At 46.9% G+C, this 21,235-nt stretch overlaps 1 protein-coding gene across 1 annotated transcript; it reads left to right on the forward strand.

Moving 5' to 3' along the window:
* Nucleotides 1–18,096: 18,096 nt before the first annotated feature.
* LOC101767714 (protein STRICTOSIDINE SYNTHASE-LIKE 5) lies at nt 18,097–19,733 on the forward strand. Its single transcript, XM_004983727.3, has 4 exons — nt 18,097–18,569; nt 18,675–18,982; nt 19,079–19,211; nt 19,326–19,733. The coding sequence occupies exons 1-4, from the start codon at nt 18,186–18,188 to the stop codon at nt 19,602–19,604; spliced, it is 1,104 nt and encodes a 367-aa protein (XP_004983784.1). The 5' UTR covers nt 18,097–18,185; the 3' UTR covers nt 19,605–19,733.
* Nucleotides 19,734–21,235: the final 1,502 nt, after the last annotated feature.

Genomic DNA, 21,235 nt, shown 5'->3' on the forward strand with positions numbered 1-21,235 from the left:
TGTAATACCCTACGTCCTGTGCTCGGGGTTGTATTCTCAGCTTGTAGCGTATTGAATATGGCTTGGGTGCCTTCAATTTTTGAGGTGTGTCCCTGCCACCCTTATATAGTCCGGGGGACAGGGTTACAGATCAGGTGCGATCTAATCCTAGTCGGTTACAAGGAAATTTACTGCCTTTGGGTACAAGTTATCTCTCTCTATACTTAAACATCCCTATCTACATCTATAACTCTTGATGCCGATCCTTCATCTTGATCAGCACACCTACCTCGAGTCCCGTCGTATGGGCCGTGGCACCCCCTTTAGGAGGCGACCAAGCCTATCCGAGTGGTACCCGGGGGTCATATCCCCCACAAGAAGAACTAGGCAATATAAACCCAATATTTCATGTGTCACAGCTTAGGAGGTGCCTGAGAATTCCAAAAGAGTAGACACCTCTTGAAGTAATAGATTTACAACCTGACCTATTGTACCAGGAAAGACCTGCTCGTATTTTGGATACAGCAATACGGCAGAGGAGAAGAACATCAGCAAGATTCTGTAGAGTACAATGGAACAATCACATAGAAGCAGAAGCCACCTCGGAGAAAGAAGAAAACCTTAGGAAAGAATTCCCCTACCTATTTGCGAATCCAGTCGAATCTCGAGGATGAGATTCATTTTAAGTGGGGTAGGTCTATATCATCCCAACTTTTCTAGGCATTTAAAATTGGACCCCAAAAACTTTTTCAAAAATATGCATAGCAACTTAAACTCTAGAGCCATGCATTTGAATAATTGCATTGAAATTTCTTATTATGTTCACATATGCATATTGTTTGAGCTAACATTCCTTTCCTCCCTAAATTTCTTTCTAACTAGCCCTAAGGATAATCTATTTTGAGCCCTACACCAAGGTCCTTTCAAATTTGAAATTGCACTTCAAATTTGAAAGAACCTCCTAAAACCTCTTGGGCCGGCGTCACCCCTTTCCAGCCTATCTCCCCCTCAAGCCCGGCCTGCCTCCCCCTTCCTTCTCCCCTCTCGCTCATGGCCCAACTCCGGCCCATCAGCCCCGCACCACGATGATGTCAGCATGACATCACCATCTTCCCCATCCATCCCCCTTTCCCCTCCTCTCTGCCTCGCCGCAACGCTGCCGCGCCCGCCCTGCGAACCGTCTCCTCGGCCACCCTTTTGACCCCGATGCTCGCATGCCACACCCACCTGCATCACCGCCATCACCCACGACCATCAATGCTTCCCCTCCGGCCCATGAATCCGGCCTTGCCGCACAGCCGCTCGCGCACTGGACCACACCGCTGGTGGCATGACCACCCCGATCTCCCTCCCCCTCACCAGATTCCTTCCCCCAATGAGCGCACCATAACCACCAGCCCCAGGCACACTAAATGAGGCCCTTATCCCCTGCATCACACCCTCCTCATCCCTATCCGCTCCATCACTGGTGCCACATGTTGCTCTTGGTGCCACCTAGACCCAGTCGGATAAGTTTGAAGAGCTCCCGGGAGCCTCGCTGCGAGCCCTAGCCACCTATAAATAGCCCACCCCTGCGCTCCTCTCCTCCTTGCCCCTCCCCTCTTCCCCTTTCTCCTCACCAGAGTAGGATCAGGGCCGTGCCCCTCTACCCGCTGCTGTGCCTCACCCCCTGAGGTCTCTACAGGTTGAAGCCGAGGTCACTGCATGTCCTGTAGCCCCCTTCCTATGGCAGAACCACCCAAATTAACCTAGCTATGTGAATAGACACTTTAATCAAATTAAGATGGTAGTCTGTCGGGTTTCACCCAATACAACCATGTATTTTTTATCGAAACAAGCATACAACACTCGTACGAAGACGAGCCCAAAGATTACAACAATCCAGATAACATATTACATGTCCCAAATTACTTTATAACAAACGGGTGTTCAAATGCATAAAGAGTATTTTAGAGTTTAAAGCAGCAGAAAAAGAAAATGATAGTTGTAATAAATATACATAATACCACGGTGAAGCCTGCCATGATATCAATCACCATGATCCTTGCCAACCGAGGATAGATCCCACTCAACCGTCCATCCCGGAGGGATCTGGTATGGCCAAGTCACACTAGCAACCACATCAACATTTCCTGAAAATATAGCCACAAGCAAGGCTGAGTATACTAATACTCCGCAAGACTTAACCGTTAGGTGGTATCTAATCCACCGACTCCTAGACATGCAAGGCTTTTTGGCTGAGGGGTTTGTTTTGCAAAAAGCTTCTTGGCTCGGCAATGTAGCCCTTGGCTCGGCCCTTTGCTTTTACAGGTTAGACCCTAAAACTAAGAGGGGGCTTGCAATGTAGCCCTTCGCTCAGGCGGCGGCATCTCTAGCCAAAATCTAGCGAGCGACGGCGGTGAGGGGGTGGGGAAAGGGCATTGGCATGGTCAGTGACTCACCGTGAGGTGATGCGCTGAGGCGCTTGCGGGCGGAGGGTGATAGGAGGCGGCTGGCCATGGTGAGGTGGCTGTGGTCGTAGAGCAGCTCCTACTCTGGCGCCAGCGGTGGCGGAGGAGGCTGGGAAGTGGCTCTGGAGGCTCAGGTAGTGCTCGTGTGATTCACTGGTGCGCTTAGTGGGCTCCGGGGAGGCTCGGGAGGAGGGGCTCCATGGTGAGAGCTAGGCGGCGGCGCTCCGGCGTGCTTGTCGTGGTGGGGTAGCATCGGTGAGGCGCGAAGGGTCACTTTTATAGGCACTCGAGGGGGCAAGGAGGGGCTAGGGAATGCTAGGGTCAGCTTGGGTCCATCGGGGGAGAACGGAGGGGTCGGCGACTAGCGGAGGTGAGCAGGGGCGCTCGGGGTTGGCCGCGGCGGCGACGGGGGTTGGGCGTGCGGCCGGTGATAGGCGGAGGAAGATCATTCACGTGGAGGATCCTTTCTATCGCACATGCGGAGTGGCTGGAGGGGGTGTCCGTATGGTCACCTCACCGGAGGCCTTTGGCCAAGCGGCAATGGCCAATGGTGGGCGGCAACATGGCAGCGGGCTGCTGCCGGGGCGAGTGGGCGCGCGATGGCCACTAGCCAGGGGAGATGCAGCGTGGGGAGGGCGAGATTGCACGGCATGCGGTTGGGCGACGCCGGGGACGTCCCGCCCCATTGCTGGCAGTGATAGGCCGGTGGTGCTGCACGAACAATGTGGCGCACCAAAACACGCCGTACACGATCACCAGAATCGCGGCACACATGGGTGCATGCGTGGCGTGCGGGGGCAGCAACTTGGGGGGTTAATTTTCTCCAAATTTTGAATTTGAACTTCAAATTTTCCAAAAATAAAAGTTTAATCTGGGACTTCAGGCTACAACTTTTACAAACGTTGTCTAGGGAAAAACTCAATGGATTTGGATATAGACTCGTGCAAAGTTTGGTAGAACGCCGGCTTAGGCTGAATTTGAAATTTGATTCAATTTTTGAAAGCCTTCCACTCAAAATCAGAGAAGGTTCAAATAACAAAAAGTTTCTTAGCTTGAAAAGTTCTAAAACTTTTATATTGGCCAAAAGTTGAGTTCTTATACAAAATTTTGTTTTGAAAACCTGCCCAATGAAAGTGCCTTTTAGTGGTGTTTTCAACACTTCGATCAATTGAAATGCATTTGAAATTTTGACAAATGACCAATTTGAGTCTAGTGGTGATTTGTTTGCTTAATTACTTTGATTACTCTTGATTTTCTTTGCTAATTACCAAGGATGTTACAACCTACCCCCCTTAAAAAGAATCTCATCCCGAGATTCGGTGATTAAAAACTAGTGTGGCCGTGCACATACCTCCTTGTTCGAATAGGAAACTGCGGAAATTTTTGTTGAGAAATTCTTTAGTTCCCATGTGGCTTCATCCTGTATATGATGGCTCCACCGAATTTTAAACATTCTCACCACTTGTCTTCGGGTTCTCCTTTCCTTTCGATCAACAATTTTGATCGGGAACTCCACATAGAAAAGATTCGGTTCTACCCATACTTCCTCTTGTTTGATAATCTCAGTTGGAACTCAAACACATTTCTTGAATTGAGATACATGGAAAATGTCATGGATAGCTGAGAGTCTGGGTGGAAGTTTTACTTAATAGGCAATAGGTCCACAAATTTTTGATGATTTCATATGGAACAATATAGCGAGAAGCTAGTTTCCCTTTTACTCCAAACCTCTTCACACCCTTTGGTTGGTGAAACTTGAAGGTATACATGGTGACCAACTTTGAATTGCAATGGTTTCCTCCTCTTGTCGAAATAGGTCTTTTCCCTTGATTGGGCGGCTTTAAGGTTTTCTCTTATTATCCTCACTTTCTCTTCCGCCTCAATTACCAAATCTGGCCCATATACCTTTCATTCTCCCGCCTGGGACCAACTCAATGGAGTTCGACACTTGCGACCATACAAGGCCACAAATGGTGCCATCTTTAAGCTACTTGGTAGCTGTTGTTATAAGAAAACTCTGCTAGGGGCAAGAATTTGTCCCAATTCTTGTCATAATGAATGATGCAAGCTCGAAGCATATCCTCAAGAATCTGATTTACTCTCTCAGTTTTTCCATTCGTCTGAGGTGATAAGTTGAGCTGCAGATTAACTTGGTGCCGAGAGAAGCTTGCAATTGTTCCAGAAGCGTGCCACAAACTGAGCACCTCGATCAGAGATGATTGTTTTGGGCACTCCATGTAGGGAAACAATGCGGTCAAGATATAGTTCAGCATATTTCTGGGTTGAATAGGTTGTATGAATGGAAATAAAATGTGCCATCTTAGTGAGTCTATCCATAATGACCCATATGGAATCATGTTTCTGAGAGGTGTTGGGCAAACCAACAATGAAATCCATGCTTATGTCCTCCTATTTCCATGAGGGTATAGGTAGCGGTTGAAGAGTACCGGCTACCTTCAAGTGGCTTGCTTTTACCCTTTGGCAAGTGTCGCATTCTGACACATACTTAGTAATCTCCGGTTTCATCCCAGTCCACCAAAAATTCTGCTTCAGGTCTTGGTACATTTTGGTGCTACCCGAGTGAATAGAGAATTTAGAAAGGTACGCCTCATCCATTATTTGCTTTTGGAGATCGGGATTTGCTGGAACAACTAATCGGTCCTCGTACCATACAACTCCCTTCCAGTCTTGATGGAAATGCTTATATCCCTCATCCCTTTGTGAAAGCTTTTTCTTAATGAGCTTTATCTCTTCGTCCCCTAGCTATGCCATAATGATTTGATCGTCCAGGGTAGGTTCAATAGAGATATGGCTCAAGGTGCCTTGAGGAATAATTTCTAAGTTTAGCTTCCTCATCTCCTAACACAAGATTTTTGTATAGTTCTGTGTGGAAAGGCAATTGCAATAGGCTTTGCGGCTTAATGCATCTGCAACCACATTTGTTTTTTCGGGGTGATAGTGCACCTCTAGATCATAATCCTTTATTAGTTCCAACCATCTTTTTTGACGCATGTTCAGATCAGCTTGAGTGAAGATGTATGTGGTGGAACCACCCAAATTAACCCGGCTAAAATGCACTTAGCTTCGCCTAACATGCGAATAGACACTTTAATCAAGTTAACTCGACAGTCTGTCGGGTTTCACCCGATAAAACCACGTCTCGGATCGAAGCAAAGCATACTTGCACGAAGACGAGTCTAGAGATTACAACAATCCAGATAAATTATTACAGGTCCCAGCTTCATTTATTACAACTTAGGATTTCAAAAGCATAAAGTAAAATTTTTAGAGTTCAAAAGCAGAGGGAAAACAACAATAAGTCTAACGTCGAGACACAATACCATGGTGAAGCCTGCCATGATATCAAACACCACGATCCTCACCGGTCGAGGACGGATCCCAGTCAACAGTCCAACCCAGAGGGAGTTGGGATGGCCAAGTCACACTAGCAACCAAGCAAACAACAACACCTGAAAAAGATAGCCACAAGCAAGGTTGAGTATACTAATACTCAACAAGGCTTACCTGTCAGGTGGTATCTAATCCACCAACTCCTAAACATGCAAGGTTTTTTGGCCGGGGGGGGGGGGGTTTGCTTTGCCAAAAGCATCTAAAGCAGGTCCTTACTTTCAAATTTTAGCATCAGGTTCTAGTTGATTAACCATTCTAGGTAAGCATCTATTCTAAGCAAACATAGTAAACAAACAATTTAATTCAAGCATCAGTATTAATCATCATCCTTTGTTCCACTTCTTACTCAGTGCAGAAGCGTAGTCAAGTAGTCTCAAGCTATGAGAGGCAGACGATTCGAATCGAGTTTTTCAACCTTGCAAGGTGAACCTAAACCCAAGATATATGCTACTGCCCTGCCGGGTTCACATATATCAACCGTCCCCATCAATTCGTGGTGTTTGTCCAGAGCCCACTTCCCTTGGCATACAATGCCCCAACAGTCCCAGAACGACGCCGTTCCGAGGCTGCACTTGTACCCACATGCGGCCGCATGGGAACCTAGTTCCAGAGAGAGCAGGGTAAAGGTCCACGTCGGTTCAATCAGGTACTAGGCTTCCCCATCTCCTACTACGTATGAGCTTAGTACTTTCAAACACTTAATCACTGTTCTAACACATCTCGACCTTAGCAGTTTTCCACTAGACAGATGGGACAATCCAACATCCACAAAAATAGAACATATAGCCTAGCCCCACCCTTCAATCCTTATGGTTGCAACATAAGTAAACAGGCAACTCCTATAGTTCGCGAGTGACAGGAAATCACTCGACTTTTACTATGTCCCTATTTAGGATAGCAACTACACAACTTAACATACTAGTATTCAGCACATAGGTACCTAGGATCATGCAACTAGGGTTTCAAGCAACTCCTATGAACGTAAATGCACAAACATAATTAACATAGATATTGCATGAATTTAAAAAACTAGGTTATGCTCTGGGGTTTGCCTTATTGCCCTAACTCAACCTTGGGCTCTTCCGAACTTTGGTTCGGGCCTTGATTTGTCTTGATCCTGTTCAGCTCAGTAGGCACCCTCTTGCTTCGCGTTCCGACCAAGATCGTACGTTCCATCAGCGCGGTTAGCTCTACACCAGATGCATATGCAAGATTTCAGTTTCATGCTTTTGTGTGTAGGTTGCATTTCATAAACATTGTAAAAGCTTATAGGGTGTATTTTGGACACATTTACTTAGACAAGAGTTAAACTTCTTTTCTTTATAAAAACAACTTGGTTGGAAAGAAAACATGGTTTTTAGGTTGATGGTGAGTGTGTACACATATAAGATTTTAACAACTTTGACTTCACAAAAGAGGGGTGGGGTCACTTTAGGGTTGCTTAACACTTATTTGGAAGTCTGCACTGGTAGAAAACTGAGCATTAGTCCCGGTTGGTAAGGGTCATATCTCTCGGATATCCATCCGGGATAAACCAACCGGGACAAAAGGGGGGGTCTTTAGTCCCGGGTATTTTAACCGGGAGTAAAGGACCCCCTTTAGTCCCGGTTGGTGTCACCAACCGGGACTAAAGGGGTCCCCTTTAGTCCCGGCTCAATTCCAACCGGGACTAAATTGCGCTTGCATGGCACTGGTGACGCCTGAATTTTTCATGCATGCATCACGTATACGTATAGTAGTACCGCGGCCCTTTTAATTTGTTAACCTTGTAGTTGAGATTTTTTTAGAATGAATTAAATCAACTAGTATTTAAACGAATGGGATTTGTAATTATACAACTACTATATATATACACAATCCTTATACACAATTCATATACACAATTCAACTAGCTTAATTAGTACAAATCGATCATATATACAAATAAATCAAAGTATCTTCCTATGATCTTCCCGTCGTGGTGTTGCTGAGAGGAGTGTCTAATTGTCGTCCATCGTAATAAAATTCTCCTCTTGGATTTACCACCTCGTCCATTATGAATCCAATGAGACCTTCACATATTGCCGCTACTCTTTCTTCCTTCAAGAGTCCTTGTTGAATATTTAACATCTATAATTTGGAAATTTGTGAATGTTACATGAACAAATACATATAAGGAGCTAGAAAATAATTAACTAGTAATATATTTATTTTACGTACTTTAAAGTTGTGCGGCGTCATCTTCGGTCCCTTGGGTCCCAAAAAACTGTGCATGTGCTCACAGATGTAGTAGCCACATAGGTTATTCCCGGGTTCCTGTCTTAAGCACTTCAGTGCGGAAAAAAATAAGTTATGAAATATTCGTGTTATACAATGTAATAAATGTGCAGACTTCATACGTACCGGGAAGTCTGTGTTCCATGTAAGATCTTCTTTGAATGGACCTTTGTGTGTCCTTATGAATTGTTTCCATACGCTGCGGATTAGAATAATGAATGACATAGTGTAACAGGGATAAAATTTAGGAAATAAATTTTTGCATAGAGATAAAGGTCCAGAATTATTACAAGCCTAGCATGTCTTGCAATTCTTGGTAGTCCACCGGATCTTTCCGTAACGAATCAAAGACAGTGACGTGGCTTCTTTCAGGCTCAATTATAATAAGGATCCAGTGGAAGCTGCGTGCGTAAAATGTTCATGCATATTAGAGCTAACTAACATGTAGAGATAAGGAAAAAGACATCGAAAGTAGACGGTATACACACACTTACTTGAAGTTGTATGGAAGTAGTATGAAGTCCTTGAATGTTTGTTTGTGTAGGAAATTGTATATTTCGGCAAAGGTTTTTTCCGACGCTAATTGTATCTGTTGTTGGTTAACTACAGATGGATCCATGAAGCCTACATGTAGGTACGCCTCTCGGCGGCATGTCTGAATTAGCATCCTACATGAAATGGAAGATGAAGTTAGTACCGTGACGCACGCCAAAATTTACATGTAGAGATAATAAACGGACACTTACAGAATCCAAGCGCTGATCAGAGAGACGTCCAGGGCATCATGATGGTACACTTCGTATATATCCTTGAAGTCTAGCCACAGCACTTTCTCCCCTTCACCGTGAAAATCTATCGGTTTTACCTTCATGCCGATCATCTCCCTCGATTTGGCGGATGCCGTCATGTACCATTGATGGAATTCGTACATCTTTGTTGACAGCTTCCGTACCATTGCCGGCTTCACTAGAGGCTTGCCTAGCTCATAAGGCCATCTCGGCTCAGGGGGCGGTGCAGTTGGCGTCTCGACTTGCCCTATGCATTCATCAAGTCCCAGACCTGTTTCTTCCATGAACTTCAATATATTTTCTTGTTGATCCAAGGGCATTGCTTTTACCCGTTGAGCATCTTTCTTTGATAAATGGCTGAGGTCGGGGACTGAACCGTTGGAGGATGATTTTCCTTTTCTTTTATCCTTTTCATCAGCCTTTACTAGAGCCCGTTCATAGTTTGACAAGAGTGGTATCCTTTTCTTGGCTCCTTCCTCCATCCTGATAAAAAAGTTTAAATCCCGCCGACTTACTGGCGGTGGCTCCATCTCCCTTGCCTTTTTTAATTCGGCTTGTTTCTTGAACCACTCACTGGCCTCTCGTTGGATTTCTGCCCACTGTTCCGCATGAGATATTGCCTCAAAGCGTTCCTTGCGAGCCACTTCAGGGTCGACCTTTGTTTTCTTCTTTCGAGGCTGTCTTTGCTTGGGAGGCGGTGCTCGTGACTTCTTGAGTGGTGCTGCAGGTTCCTTCGAGGGGGCCGCTCTTGGTGCCGGCGATGGTGATCGGGGAGGGGTGTTGTTATTGTCGTCGTCGCTCCCAGCACCAGGATGTGGTGGAGATGGAGACCTTGATATAGATGGAAGCGACGGTCCTGGAGCAGGAGATGCCGGTCTCGAGGTATGAGGAGAAGATCGCTGCTCGGGATCTACGGGGAGCGGTCTTGAGGTCTGAGGAGATGGCTCCGTGCGGGAAATAATGATGTAGTGTTTCTTCCATAGAATGATCCCATGAAGCGCATCTGCCAATGTCTTTTCCCTGTCGCCTCCCGGGAAGTCGAGCTCTAGACCTTCATACTGGGCATCTACTATTTGCTCGACGCAGACGCTGGCGTAGCCTGTTGGAATGTCCATGCCATGACTGCTCTGCCCTGCCAGCGTTGGTAACGCACTCCCGTACGCTACCTGTACATATAGCAGAAGTAAACAAGTTGAACTCCGATCTCGAGGCCTGGATCAATTGACAAGATTGCATAAATATTATGTATAAGTATACCTTAATAGTGAGGTTGCCGACCGGTGCATGCAGCTCACATGAGGTCCGTTGCGTGATGGCATCCACGGGAAACCGTTGCTCCTCCACGGGTAACCTGGGCGTCTGCGCATCGGGGACCCGTGTAGAAGCACAACTGCTCCCGAGGCGTTGAGAAGGGCTGGCGGTGTGAGGATTCGGCAGTGCTCCAGATTGCGCCAACTCCGCAACTGCGTCGGCCACCCGCCGATTGATTTCATCCATCATTTGTTGTTCTAGCATCTGCCGCCAGCTCTCCTCCATCTGTTCCTTTCTTCGCTTCCGGCTTCTGTAAGAGGCGCTGTCACCTCGGAAAGCGAACTTCCACGGAACCACCCCGAACCCCCGGCAACGTCCTGGGTGCTCTGGATTACCGAGGGCCAATGTGAGCTCATCATTTTCTCGGTCCACCCTCAACCTCCCAGCCTTGGAATCTTCAATGTTCTTCATGAGATGTTCGGCCTTCTCACGTATTCTGTCATTGAAAATCAGCATCCCATCCTCTTGGCTTAGGGAGCCTCCATGAGCGTAGTACCAGTTCTTTGATCGTTCGGGCCATTCAATAGTTGCAGGTATGATTCCCCGTTCGATCAGATCTTGTTCCATCTTTCTCCACTTGGGAATTGCTGAGCCATACCCACCTCGCCCCAAATGATGGTGGTAGCCCTTCTGACTAGCATTTGCAACGTTGGTCGTGATCTTTTTCACACCTTCTTCACTCCTCTTGTATTCAACAAATGCATCCCAGTGGTCCCTCAACTTGGGCCACGCGTTGAAGTCTGGAGTTTTGCCCTTCTTGATGTAGTGGGTGTCCAGCATCTTCTTGAATGTCTGGAATTGAGTAGCCATCTTCTTAAGTGTCCACGCTTTGACATCCTTCTCGCTATAATCTTCGGGGAATGTGAAATGCCTCTTCACGTCTTCCCACAGCATATTCTTTTCTGTCTCTGGAAGGGCGTACGGATTATCGCTTCTGCCCTTCCATTCTCTGATGCTGATAGGCACGTTGTCCCGGACGATTGCCCCGATTTGACTAACATACTTCTTTGCGACTTTCTCGGGAGCAACCGGCCTGCCCTCATCTGTAACTTCGGTGATGACAAGCCTCCCTTCCATCACCTTTGTACGACCTCGGGTCTTCTGCCCTTGTGTCGATCCGGAGGGCTAACAGTTTAAGATTCGTTAATTAGTACGTACTAGTAGCGGTGGCGTGAAACAATACAAGAATGGTTGTATATACCTCGCTGGAACCTTCCGCCACGGCAAGTTGTTGCTGCGGCTGTTGCTCTTCATTCATATTGGCAGATATGTTGAGGAACATGTCCGCCTGGGTGCCCTCTTCATCCGTGTATGATAGTGGAACGTTGTCGCCACTACCATCACCAGCGATTATCTGCTCCATGATATACCTTGCGGTCTCATCGTCTGCCATTTCAACTATTGCTGCAAACATACATGGAATCATACATGACAGTCATAGAAATCGTCTTAATACAAATTTGTATATAATCACAGTTCGGAATCATACATGTATATAATGAAATCATAAAATAACATGAATCGTACAAAGTCCGGAATCTTTATACAAATTTCTATGAATTTATACAAATTTCTATGAATTTATACAAATTTCTATGAATTTCTATGAATTTCTATGAATTTCTATGAATTTCTACAAATTTCTACGAATTTCTATGAATTTCTACGAATTTCTATGAATTTTGACGAATTTTGACAAATTTCTATGAATTTCTATGAATTTCTACAAATTTCTACGATTTTCTATGAATTTCTACAAATTTCTACGAATTTCTACGAATTTTGACGAATTTCTACGAATTTTGACGAATTTCTACGAATTTCTACGAATTTCTACGACGGCGATAAGGGCGGCGAAGGCGGGACGGCGGCGGTCAGGGCGGCGGAGGCGGTTCACCGGAACCACGGGCGGTGCCTAAGGTACTACGTTGTGATGGGCGGCAGGACGGCGGCGATCACGGCGGCTACTCGGCGGCGATCACGACGGCTACAAGGCGACTCTCACGGTAGCTACTCGGCGGGACGGCGGCGATCACGACGGCGGGACGGTAGTTAACAACCTAACTACAAATCTAACTTAACAAACTAACTAGAAATCTAAAAATCTAACTTAACAAAATTAGAAATCTAAAAATCTAACTTAACAAAATTACAATTCCATCTAAAAAAAAACAAAATTAAAAATTAAAAGAAAACGGCCAGCTCTCCCGGCGCACCGGCCGGCGCGGCAGACCTCTCGCGCGCGGGGCGGCGGCCGGGGCGGCGGGACGGCGGCGGCCGGGGCGGCCTGACGGCGGCGGCCGGGGCGGCGTGACGGCGGGACGGCGGCGGCCGGGCGGCGTGCGGGACAGCGGCGGCCGGGGCGGCGACGAGGATGAAGACGACGACGGCGGCCGAGGCGAAGACGACGACGGCGGCCGGCGAGGGGCGACGAGGGGCGACGAGGGGCGACGAGGATGGAGCCGGCGACGAGGGGCGATGCAGCCGGCGAGGGAGGCGGACGGGCGGCGACGGGCGGAGAGGGAGGCGGACGGGCGGCGACGGGCGAGGGAGGCGGACGGGCGACGACGACGGCGCAATGCCGGACTTCGACGGCGCAATGTGGGACGACGACGGCGGCGGCCGGCGAGGGAGGCGGACGGGCGGCGACGGGCGGAGAGCGCGGGACTTGCGAAAATTTCGCTAAGTGTGGAACTGGCGGGGGGTAGAAGGGAGTACAGTCCTTTTAACCCCCCCCTTTTATCCCGGTTCGTAATGGCACCCGGGACAAAAGGGTACGTTTCGTCTCCCGCCCGAACGTACCCTTTTATCCCGGTTGCCGTTTGCAACCGGGATAAAAGGGGGGCCTTTTGTCCCGGTTGCTGTTAGCACCCGGGACAAAAGGTCCTTTTTCCTATTTTTCTTCTCCCGCCTGTTTTTTGGAAATGGATTTTATTTAACCTTTTCACTGCAATACAGGATGAAAAACAAAACCTTCTCAGATTTTGTACATGCAAAAATATATTTAATTAACGAGTAAATTGACAATAAGTATGAAGTAATCATTATTTCTATACCAACTCATGTAGCCTGTAAAATATTTATTTTACTGCATTGCTGTGATCAATAAATTATTCAATTAAATTATTTGAATGCGCAGAAAAATCCATGTTAGTATGTGGTTAACAATGTTCATGTATATCTAAAAAATCTTCACCTAACAAATTTAATAACACATGAAATCATACATAGGGTAAATTACAAATTGTATCAATTAATACACAAAGGTCATGCACATTTAACGCATTACAATACAACGTTGTAAAATTTCTTCTTCACGAAAGTTCCTTGATCATGATCGCAGCGTAAGTATGGAGCCTCTTCTTTGGACAGCAGGATGCTTGGATCAACTTCAACGTCGAATGGAGGCATGCCATCAAACTGATCATAATCATCTGATTGGTCTGTTTTATCCTCGACTCCCACGATTTTTCTTTTACCTAGAAGAACTATGTGGCACTTTGGCTCCCATGTCTCTTCTGGATTCCTCTTGGGTTTGCTGCACATGTCCTTCACATAGAACACCTGATGCACATCATTGGCAAGTACGAATGGGTCATCACTGTATCCAGTCTTGCTCAGATCTACTATTGTCATTCCGTACTGATCTTTGGTGACGGCAGTTAGTTTCACCCAATTGCAAAGAAATAGAGGGATGTACAGCGGTCCGTATTCGAGTTCCCATATCTCCTGTATGAAACCATAATACGACTCCTTGCTATTATTTCTGTCCATGGCATCTATGCGGACACCACTATTCTGGTTCGTGCTTTTCTGGTCCTGGGCTCTCGTGTAAAATGTGTAACCATTTATCTCATAGCCTTGGAATTTGACGATTGTGGTAGCAGGTCCCCTGGCTAACCAGGCAAGCTGTGGGTGAATCTCAGAGTTACCCATAAGTTGTTGGCGCAACCAGGAGGGAAAAGTTTCCATGTGATGACGGGTAAGCCAAGCATCGGATTTGGTCGGGTTTTTGGAAGCTACCATCTGCCTGTGCTGCTCGATATACGGAGACACAAAGGATGACTGTTGTAGAACAGTGTAGTGTGCCTTGTCGAACAAATTAGTATCATTGCTCAAACTTGATTTCCTTCCAAGGGTGCCCATTCCTCGGAGCCTCCCCTCGTGGCGTGAAGTTGGAACCCCAATCGAGTCAATTGAATCAATAAAATCAACACAAAACTCGATCACCTCCTCTGTTCCATATCCCCTGGCGATGCTTCCTTCTGGACGAGCACGATTACGAACATAGTTTTTTAGGACTGCCATGAACCTCTCGAAAGGCCACATATTGTGCAGGTATACAGGTCCGAGAATACCAATCTCTTTTACTAGGTGAACCAGTAAGTGCGTCATAATATTCAAGAAGGATGGTGGAAATAACAACTCAAAACTGACAAGACATTGCACCACATCGTTCTGTAGCTTTGATAGCTTGGATGGATCGATTGCCTTCTGCGAAATCGCATTGAGAAACGCACATAGCTTTACGAGCGGCAACCGGACATTTTCGGGTAGAACACCCCTCAGTGCAACCGGAAGCAACTGGGTCATCAACATGTGGCAGTCATGAGCCTTGAGATTTGTAAACTTCTTTTGTTTCATATTTATTATTCCCTTTATATTCGAGGAGTACCCAGACGGGACCTTCATACTATTCAAGCATTCAAACATGCTATCCTTCTCCTCCTTGCTGAGAGTGTAACTGGCAGGACATAAGTAGTGCTGTCCATTATCTCTCTTTTCCGGATGGTAGGTCATCTCGTTGCCCCATGGCTTTCAGGTCCTGTCTTGCTTCCAATGTATCTTTTGAGGTTCCATAAACACCCATGAAGCCTAGCACGTTCACGCAAAAGATTCTTCGTCAGGTGCATCACGTCTATGCGTTGCGAACCTCTAGGATTTCCCATAAGGTAGCTCCCAAAATATTGACTTTTTCTTCCACATGGGTGCATGTCCGTTATCATCGTTCGGAACAGGTTGGCTACCAAGTCCCTTTCCAAAGACTACATGTACATCCTTCATCATCTCGAACACACGCTTTCCATTACGGTGTGCAGGTTTTTTACGATGGTCTGGCGTCCCTTTGAAATGCATCCCGCTCTTTCTCAGCTGGTGGTGAGCAGGGAGAAATCGACGATGACCCATATAGACGACCTTCTTACAGTGCTTCAAGTACATGCTATCTGTGTCATCTAAACAGTGGGTGCATGCCCGATATCCCTTATTTGTCTGTCCTGAAAGGTTACTCAATGCAGGCCAATCGTTGATGGTTACGAACAACAGTGCTCGTAGATTAAAGATCTCTTGTCTATCCTCATCCCACACACGTACACCTTCTTCCTTCCAGAGCTGTAAAAGGTCATCAACCAACGGCCTTAGGTACACGTCAATGTCGTTGCCGGGTTGTTTTGGGCCTTGGATAAGCGCCGGCATCATAATGAACTTCCGCTTCATGCACAGCCAAGGAGGAAGGTTGAACATACAAAGGGTCACAGGCCAAGTACTATGACCACTACTCAACTCACCGAATGGATTGAATCCATCAGTGCTTAAACCAAACCTTATGTTCCTTGCTTCACTTTCAAAGTCTGGGAATGTTCTATCAATTGATCTCCACTGTGCCCCATCTGCGGGGTGTCTCAGCATCTCATCTTCCTTACGGTCTTCTTTGTGCCATCGCATCAACTTAGCATTCGCCTTGTTCCTGAACAAGCGCTTCAAGCGTGGTATTATAGGGAAATACCACATCACCTTCGCGGGAACTCTCTTCTTGGGAGACTGCCCCTCGACATCACCAGGATCATCTCGCCTGATCTTATACCGCAGGGCTTCGCAGACGGGACAAGCATCCAATTTCTCGTATTCATCACCACGATAGAGGATACAGTCATTAGGGCATGCGTGTATCTTCTGAACATCCAATCCGAGAGGGCAAATAATCTGTTTAGCTTCATATGTTGTGGACGGTAATTCATTATTCTCGGGGAGAATCTTCTTGACAATTCTCAACATCCCCTGAAATGCCTTATCGGACACACCATTTTTTGCCTTCCATTGCACAAATTCTAGTGTCGTACCTAGTTTTTTATGGCCCTGCTGGCAACCTGGGTACAACAATTTTTGGTGATCATCTATCATGCGCTGCAACTTTGCTGCTTCCTTCTCAGTTTCGCAATCTCTGTATGCATCTCGTATCACCTGACCAAGGTCATCAGTAGGGCCATTTTCTGCAAACTCATCTTCATCAGCCTCGCCCATTGTAGTACCTGCAAAAGCTTGGCCTGCAACCCAGTCCGGAATGGTGTCATCTTCCTCCTCCTCCTCGCCATCTTCCATTACAACCCCTAGTTCACCGTGCTTGGTCCAAACCAAATAGTTAGGTATGAAACCGTATTTAAACAAGTGGCTGTGAATAGTCCCCCAGGAATCCTTTGAATACTCCTTCCTGTTATTGCATTGGAAGCATGGACAACATACGAACCCATTCTCTGGCTTGTTCGCTTTTGCCACTTCGAGAAAATAATGCAAGCCATCAATAAACACCTTGCTCCGCCTGTCTGCATTATACATCCAATGCCGGTCCATCTGCATCGTATTACGCACGAAAATGGATTACACTTGACAATCCCAAACACTGCATAAGTTGTTCAACTTGAAGACCGTGATCATCTCGCGAGGATGTCCTCAACTGGGCGGCACCGCACTTCGTCATTAAAGAGGTTAGATGCTACGGAAAAGGGGACACGGTCACGATGTCCGTATCCACTCTTTCTCGTAGAATCGAACCTCCTTCTTGACATACGTTGCTGCTCGGCGGAGAACATCCTCGGCGAGATGAACACGGTATGCAAGTTCAACAAGTAGCAGAAGTCATCTATGTACAAAAATTCTTTCCTTACCACTACAGAAGTTGTTGAACTTGAAGACCGTGTTCATCTCGCGAGGATGTCCTCAGCTGGGCGGCACCGCACTTCGTCATGAAAGAGGTTAGATGCTACGGAAAAGGGGACACGGTCACGATGTCCGTATCCACTCTTTCTCGTAGAATCGAACCTCCTTCTTGACATACGTTGCTGCTTGGCGGAGAACATCCTCGCCGAGGTGAACACGGTATGCAAGTTCAACAAGTATGGATTTAAAAAACCATATTGAATTTGATAAGATAAACCGTCTAGACAAGGTAGCATCATTTTTAAACCACTGAAATAATGCATACTATATATGACACATCAATCTCCCTCACATTCTAGCTCAAAATACCTCTCCATTTTTCTACTTCATCATCACATTGTAGCAAATAATCTTTCCATCTCCAAAGCATAAATCAAAGCATAACACGAGGATGAAGTAGCAAACCTTCGCAGCACTTGTTGGCTGAGTCAAATTCCCACGAAAATGAGGGAAAAAACTTCGGGCAGCACCTCCCTTGCTTGGGCACCACCGGAGAGTAGGTGAAGCTCAGCTCTCTATCAATGTGCTGGACTGCTCGGGCTGGAGGAAGAAGAAAGTCTCTGTCTCGGGGTATAGTGGGGGATGAGTTTTAATCCCGGTTAAAAACTCCAACCGAGACAAAAGGAAACACCTTTTGTCCCGGTTGGAAAGTTAGTCCCGGTTGGAGGATCCAACCGGGATAAAAGGAACACCCTTTTATCCCGGTTGGAGGCACCAACCGGGATAAAAGGGTTAGTCAGTTCTCTACTAGTGCTGGCAGACTGGCACACCGCTGACCATTTGCCGTTGAGATGTTGGATCGCGCGCGCGACATGCCGAGTCGGATGATGTGCTCCCATAGTCCCGTTCCCATGTCACGGCCTGATGCCCTGCCCCGGATCTCTATCGAAGAAAGAAATAAAAGTGGATCACATGGTAAACAAACCCGCTCCAGTTGTTCTCGGTTTCTCGCCGCCGCTGCACTGCGCCGCTGTGTCCAGTCTCAAGTCAAAACCATATGGCGATTGGGCTCGGTTTCTTGAAGGCCGTGGCGCTGGTGCTGGCGCCGGTGGCGCTCGCCGTGGCGCTGTACAGTCCCCGTGACTTCTCGCCGGCGCCGTTGCCTCCGGAGTACTCGTACGGGCCCGACGTGTCCGCGCCGCGGCACGAGGCGCGCGCGCTGGAGCAGAGCGAGCGGGTGGGCGAGGGGCGCCTCCCGGGACCGGAGGACCTGGCGTACGACGCCGCTGGCGGGTGGCTGTATACCGGGTGCGCCGACGGGTGGGTCAGGAGGGTGAGCGTGCCCGGCGGGGACGTCGAGGATTGGGTACGCACCGGCGGCCGCCCGCTCGGCGTCGTGCTCGCCGCCGACGGTGGCCTGATCGTGGCCGACGCGGACATCGTGAGTTAACCGCTCCGCCTCTGCTGTTCCACTCTTAACAACTTTGGTTGTATACCACTGTAGGATTCGTATGGAAATCTGAATCTGATTCCCGAGACATGACAGGGATTACTGAAGGTGAGCCCGGAGAGGAAGGTTGAGCTGCTGACGGACGCGGCAGAGGGCCTCGAGTTCGCGCTGACCGACGGCGTGGACGTCGCCGCCGACGGCACCATCTACTTCACGGACGCGTCGTACAAGTACAACCTCGCCAACCACATGACGGACGTCCTCGAGGCGCGGCCGCACGGGCGGCTCCTGAGCTTCGACCCGGCCACGGGGCGGACGGCGGTGCTCGTGCGCGACCTCTACTTCGCCAACGGCGTCGCCATCTCGCCGGACCAGAGCTCCCTCATCTACTGCGAGACGGTGGTGTGAGTGCCACACAGCTATCTCTCAGAGCTAGGAAGCATCGCTGCCTGGATGATTATCACGGTCTGACCTGATCTTCCTTCCACGTGCTGCTGCAGGAGGAGGTGCTCGAGGTACCACATCGCCGGCGACAAGAAGGGCTCGGTTGAGAAGTTCATCGACAACCTACCGGGATTCCCCGACAACATCCGGTACGACGGAGAAGGCCGGTACTGGATCGCCTTGTCCGCGGTAACATCACAAATCTCATCTTCTCATCAATCATCATCAGAAAAAAAAAATCATTTTGCATCTGGTCAAATTTGCTAGGAGTCTAGGCAGTTCATCAATCGTTTGAACCTGCAGGGGAGAACACTTCAGTGGGACCTGCTGATGAAGTATCCGTTCGTCCGGAAGCTGCTGTACCTCGTCGAGAAGTTCGTGGCGGTTCCACACGGGCTGAAGAACTCGGGGACGATGAGCGTGACGCTGGACGGGGAGCCGGTGTCCACGTACACCGACCCGGGGCTCGCCCTCGCCACCAGCTGGCTCAAGGTCGGCAAGCATCTGTACTACGGGTCACTAACGAAGACATACCTCAGCAGGATCGACGTCACCAAATCATCAGCTGAATTGAACAAGTGACCCCTTACCCTTTTGTGCAAATTATTTGCTCTGACATTACTTTGTATTATGAAATCATGTGAACTAGTGAAGTGGTCCGAGCAAATGCGCTGCTAGTATGGAATCATGTGTATATGTATCATTATATCATCCTCACTACGGGAAAGCTAAAAATTGCCGAGTGCTTTTTCTTTGCCGAGTGTTTTTTTTCGAACACTCGACAAACAAGCTCTTTGTCAAGTGCCAAGCAAAAAACACTCGGCAAAGAAAAAACACTCGAGAAATCGGGTCTTTGTCGAGTGTCAAGAAAAAAACACTCGGCAAACCAGCCTCTTTTCCGAGTGTCAAAAAAGACACTCGGCAAAGAGGGAGCTTTGCCGAGTGTCAAAAAAGACACTCGGCAAAGAGTGGGGTTTTGCCGAGTGTTTTGTTTAACACTCAGCAAAACAATAGGTTTTTTTCTCTTTTCACCTTGAAATTTTTTCTACTCCCCACATACAACATGTGGTACTTCATATTAAAATTTGGTATATTTTTGGATTTGTTTGCTATATTTAATTAATTAATTGCATTTGAAGGGAATTTTTGGTATAAGTCAAATTTGAACCGCAAGGGATTCAAATTATAGAATAAAATGAGTAAAAAAATGATATTTATGTTATTTATCCCAGTTTGAGGCCTTACCCATGAAATGAAAAGAAATTTCAAACATCTTGTTCAGGAAACATAACCACAAACATGTGATTGAATGATTTTTAAATTCTAAAAAAGGCAAACGAAGTCGAAAAATTATGAGATTTGTCATGATGTGATGGTATCATACGTGGAGATTGTGGTAAAAATTTGAGAAAGTTTCGCACATTTTATCACATACAATGTTTACAAACCGAAGCATCTCAGAAGAATAATCGTAGCATTGAGAAGGATTCAATCTCAGAAGAATAATCGTAGCATTGAGAAGGATTCAATAAGATTCGGCGTTAAAGTGATGATCGAATTTAGATTTGACTACAAAACATTTTGTATAGCCAATAGAGAACATATATTATTTCATGTGAAATTTTGGTAATTTTTTGGAACCGTTTGATAATTTTAATGTATTAAGTGCAATTATAAAATTTTAATTGATATAAATTGAATTGGAGCTATAACTGCATGAAATAACAAAATAATATGAGTAGAATAATCAAATACATATTGTTGAGTGAATTTTATGAGGTATTGTTGAGTTTATTAAAATAAATGTAGAAGAAAACATTGTAGAAAATGAGGAAAAAAGGAAAAAAACTTTGCCGAGTGCTCCCCATTTGGCACTCGGCAAAATAGTGCTTTGCCGAGGGTCATGCTACAGACACTCGGCAAACGGCTAAAATGACCCACCCGCCGCCTAAAAAACTCGCACCCATCCTCCTCCCGCACCAGCGATCTTGGTGGTGTGCAGAGTGACGTGAGGGTGGAGTGCACGATCCAAAATAGGTTATACCTCTACGCCGTCGAGCCTACGCACGTGATTCTCATCTAGGACCTTGCGTTCAGGTATCTAGAAATAAAAATGCTCTATTATTAAATCGCGAGACAGTGACGCGGGGTGGAATAGATGGTGTGTACTCGCCATTCCAGATGTCTGGAATTGGGTATGGGTGGATAGCTGG

The sequence above is a fragment of the Setaria italica genome, chromosome IX (assembly GCF_000263155.2).
Source record: "Setaria italica strain Yugu1 chromosome IX, Setaria_italica_v2.0, whole genome shotgun sequence".
NCBI classification, from domain to species: Eukaryota; Viridiplantae; Streptophyta; class Magnoliopsida; order Poales; family Poaceae; genus Setaria; species Setaria italica.

Excerpts from the sequence above, each read along its gene's own strand:
- LOC101767714 (XM_004983727.3), top strand. The coding sequence starts at position 18,186 with ATGGCGATTGGGCTCGGTTTCTTGAAGGCCGTGGCGCTGGTGCTGGCG. Across the intron at positions 18,570-18,674 it reads TCGTGGCCGACGCGGACATC|GGATTACTGAAGGTGAGCCC; the intron begins GTGAGTTAACCG and ends GAGACATGACAG. Across the intron at positions 18,983-19,078 it reads ATCTACTGCGAGACGGTGGT|GAGGAGGTGCTCGAGGTACC; the intron begins GTGAGTGCCACA and ends GTGCTGCTGCAG.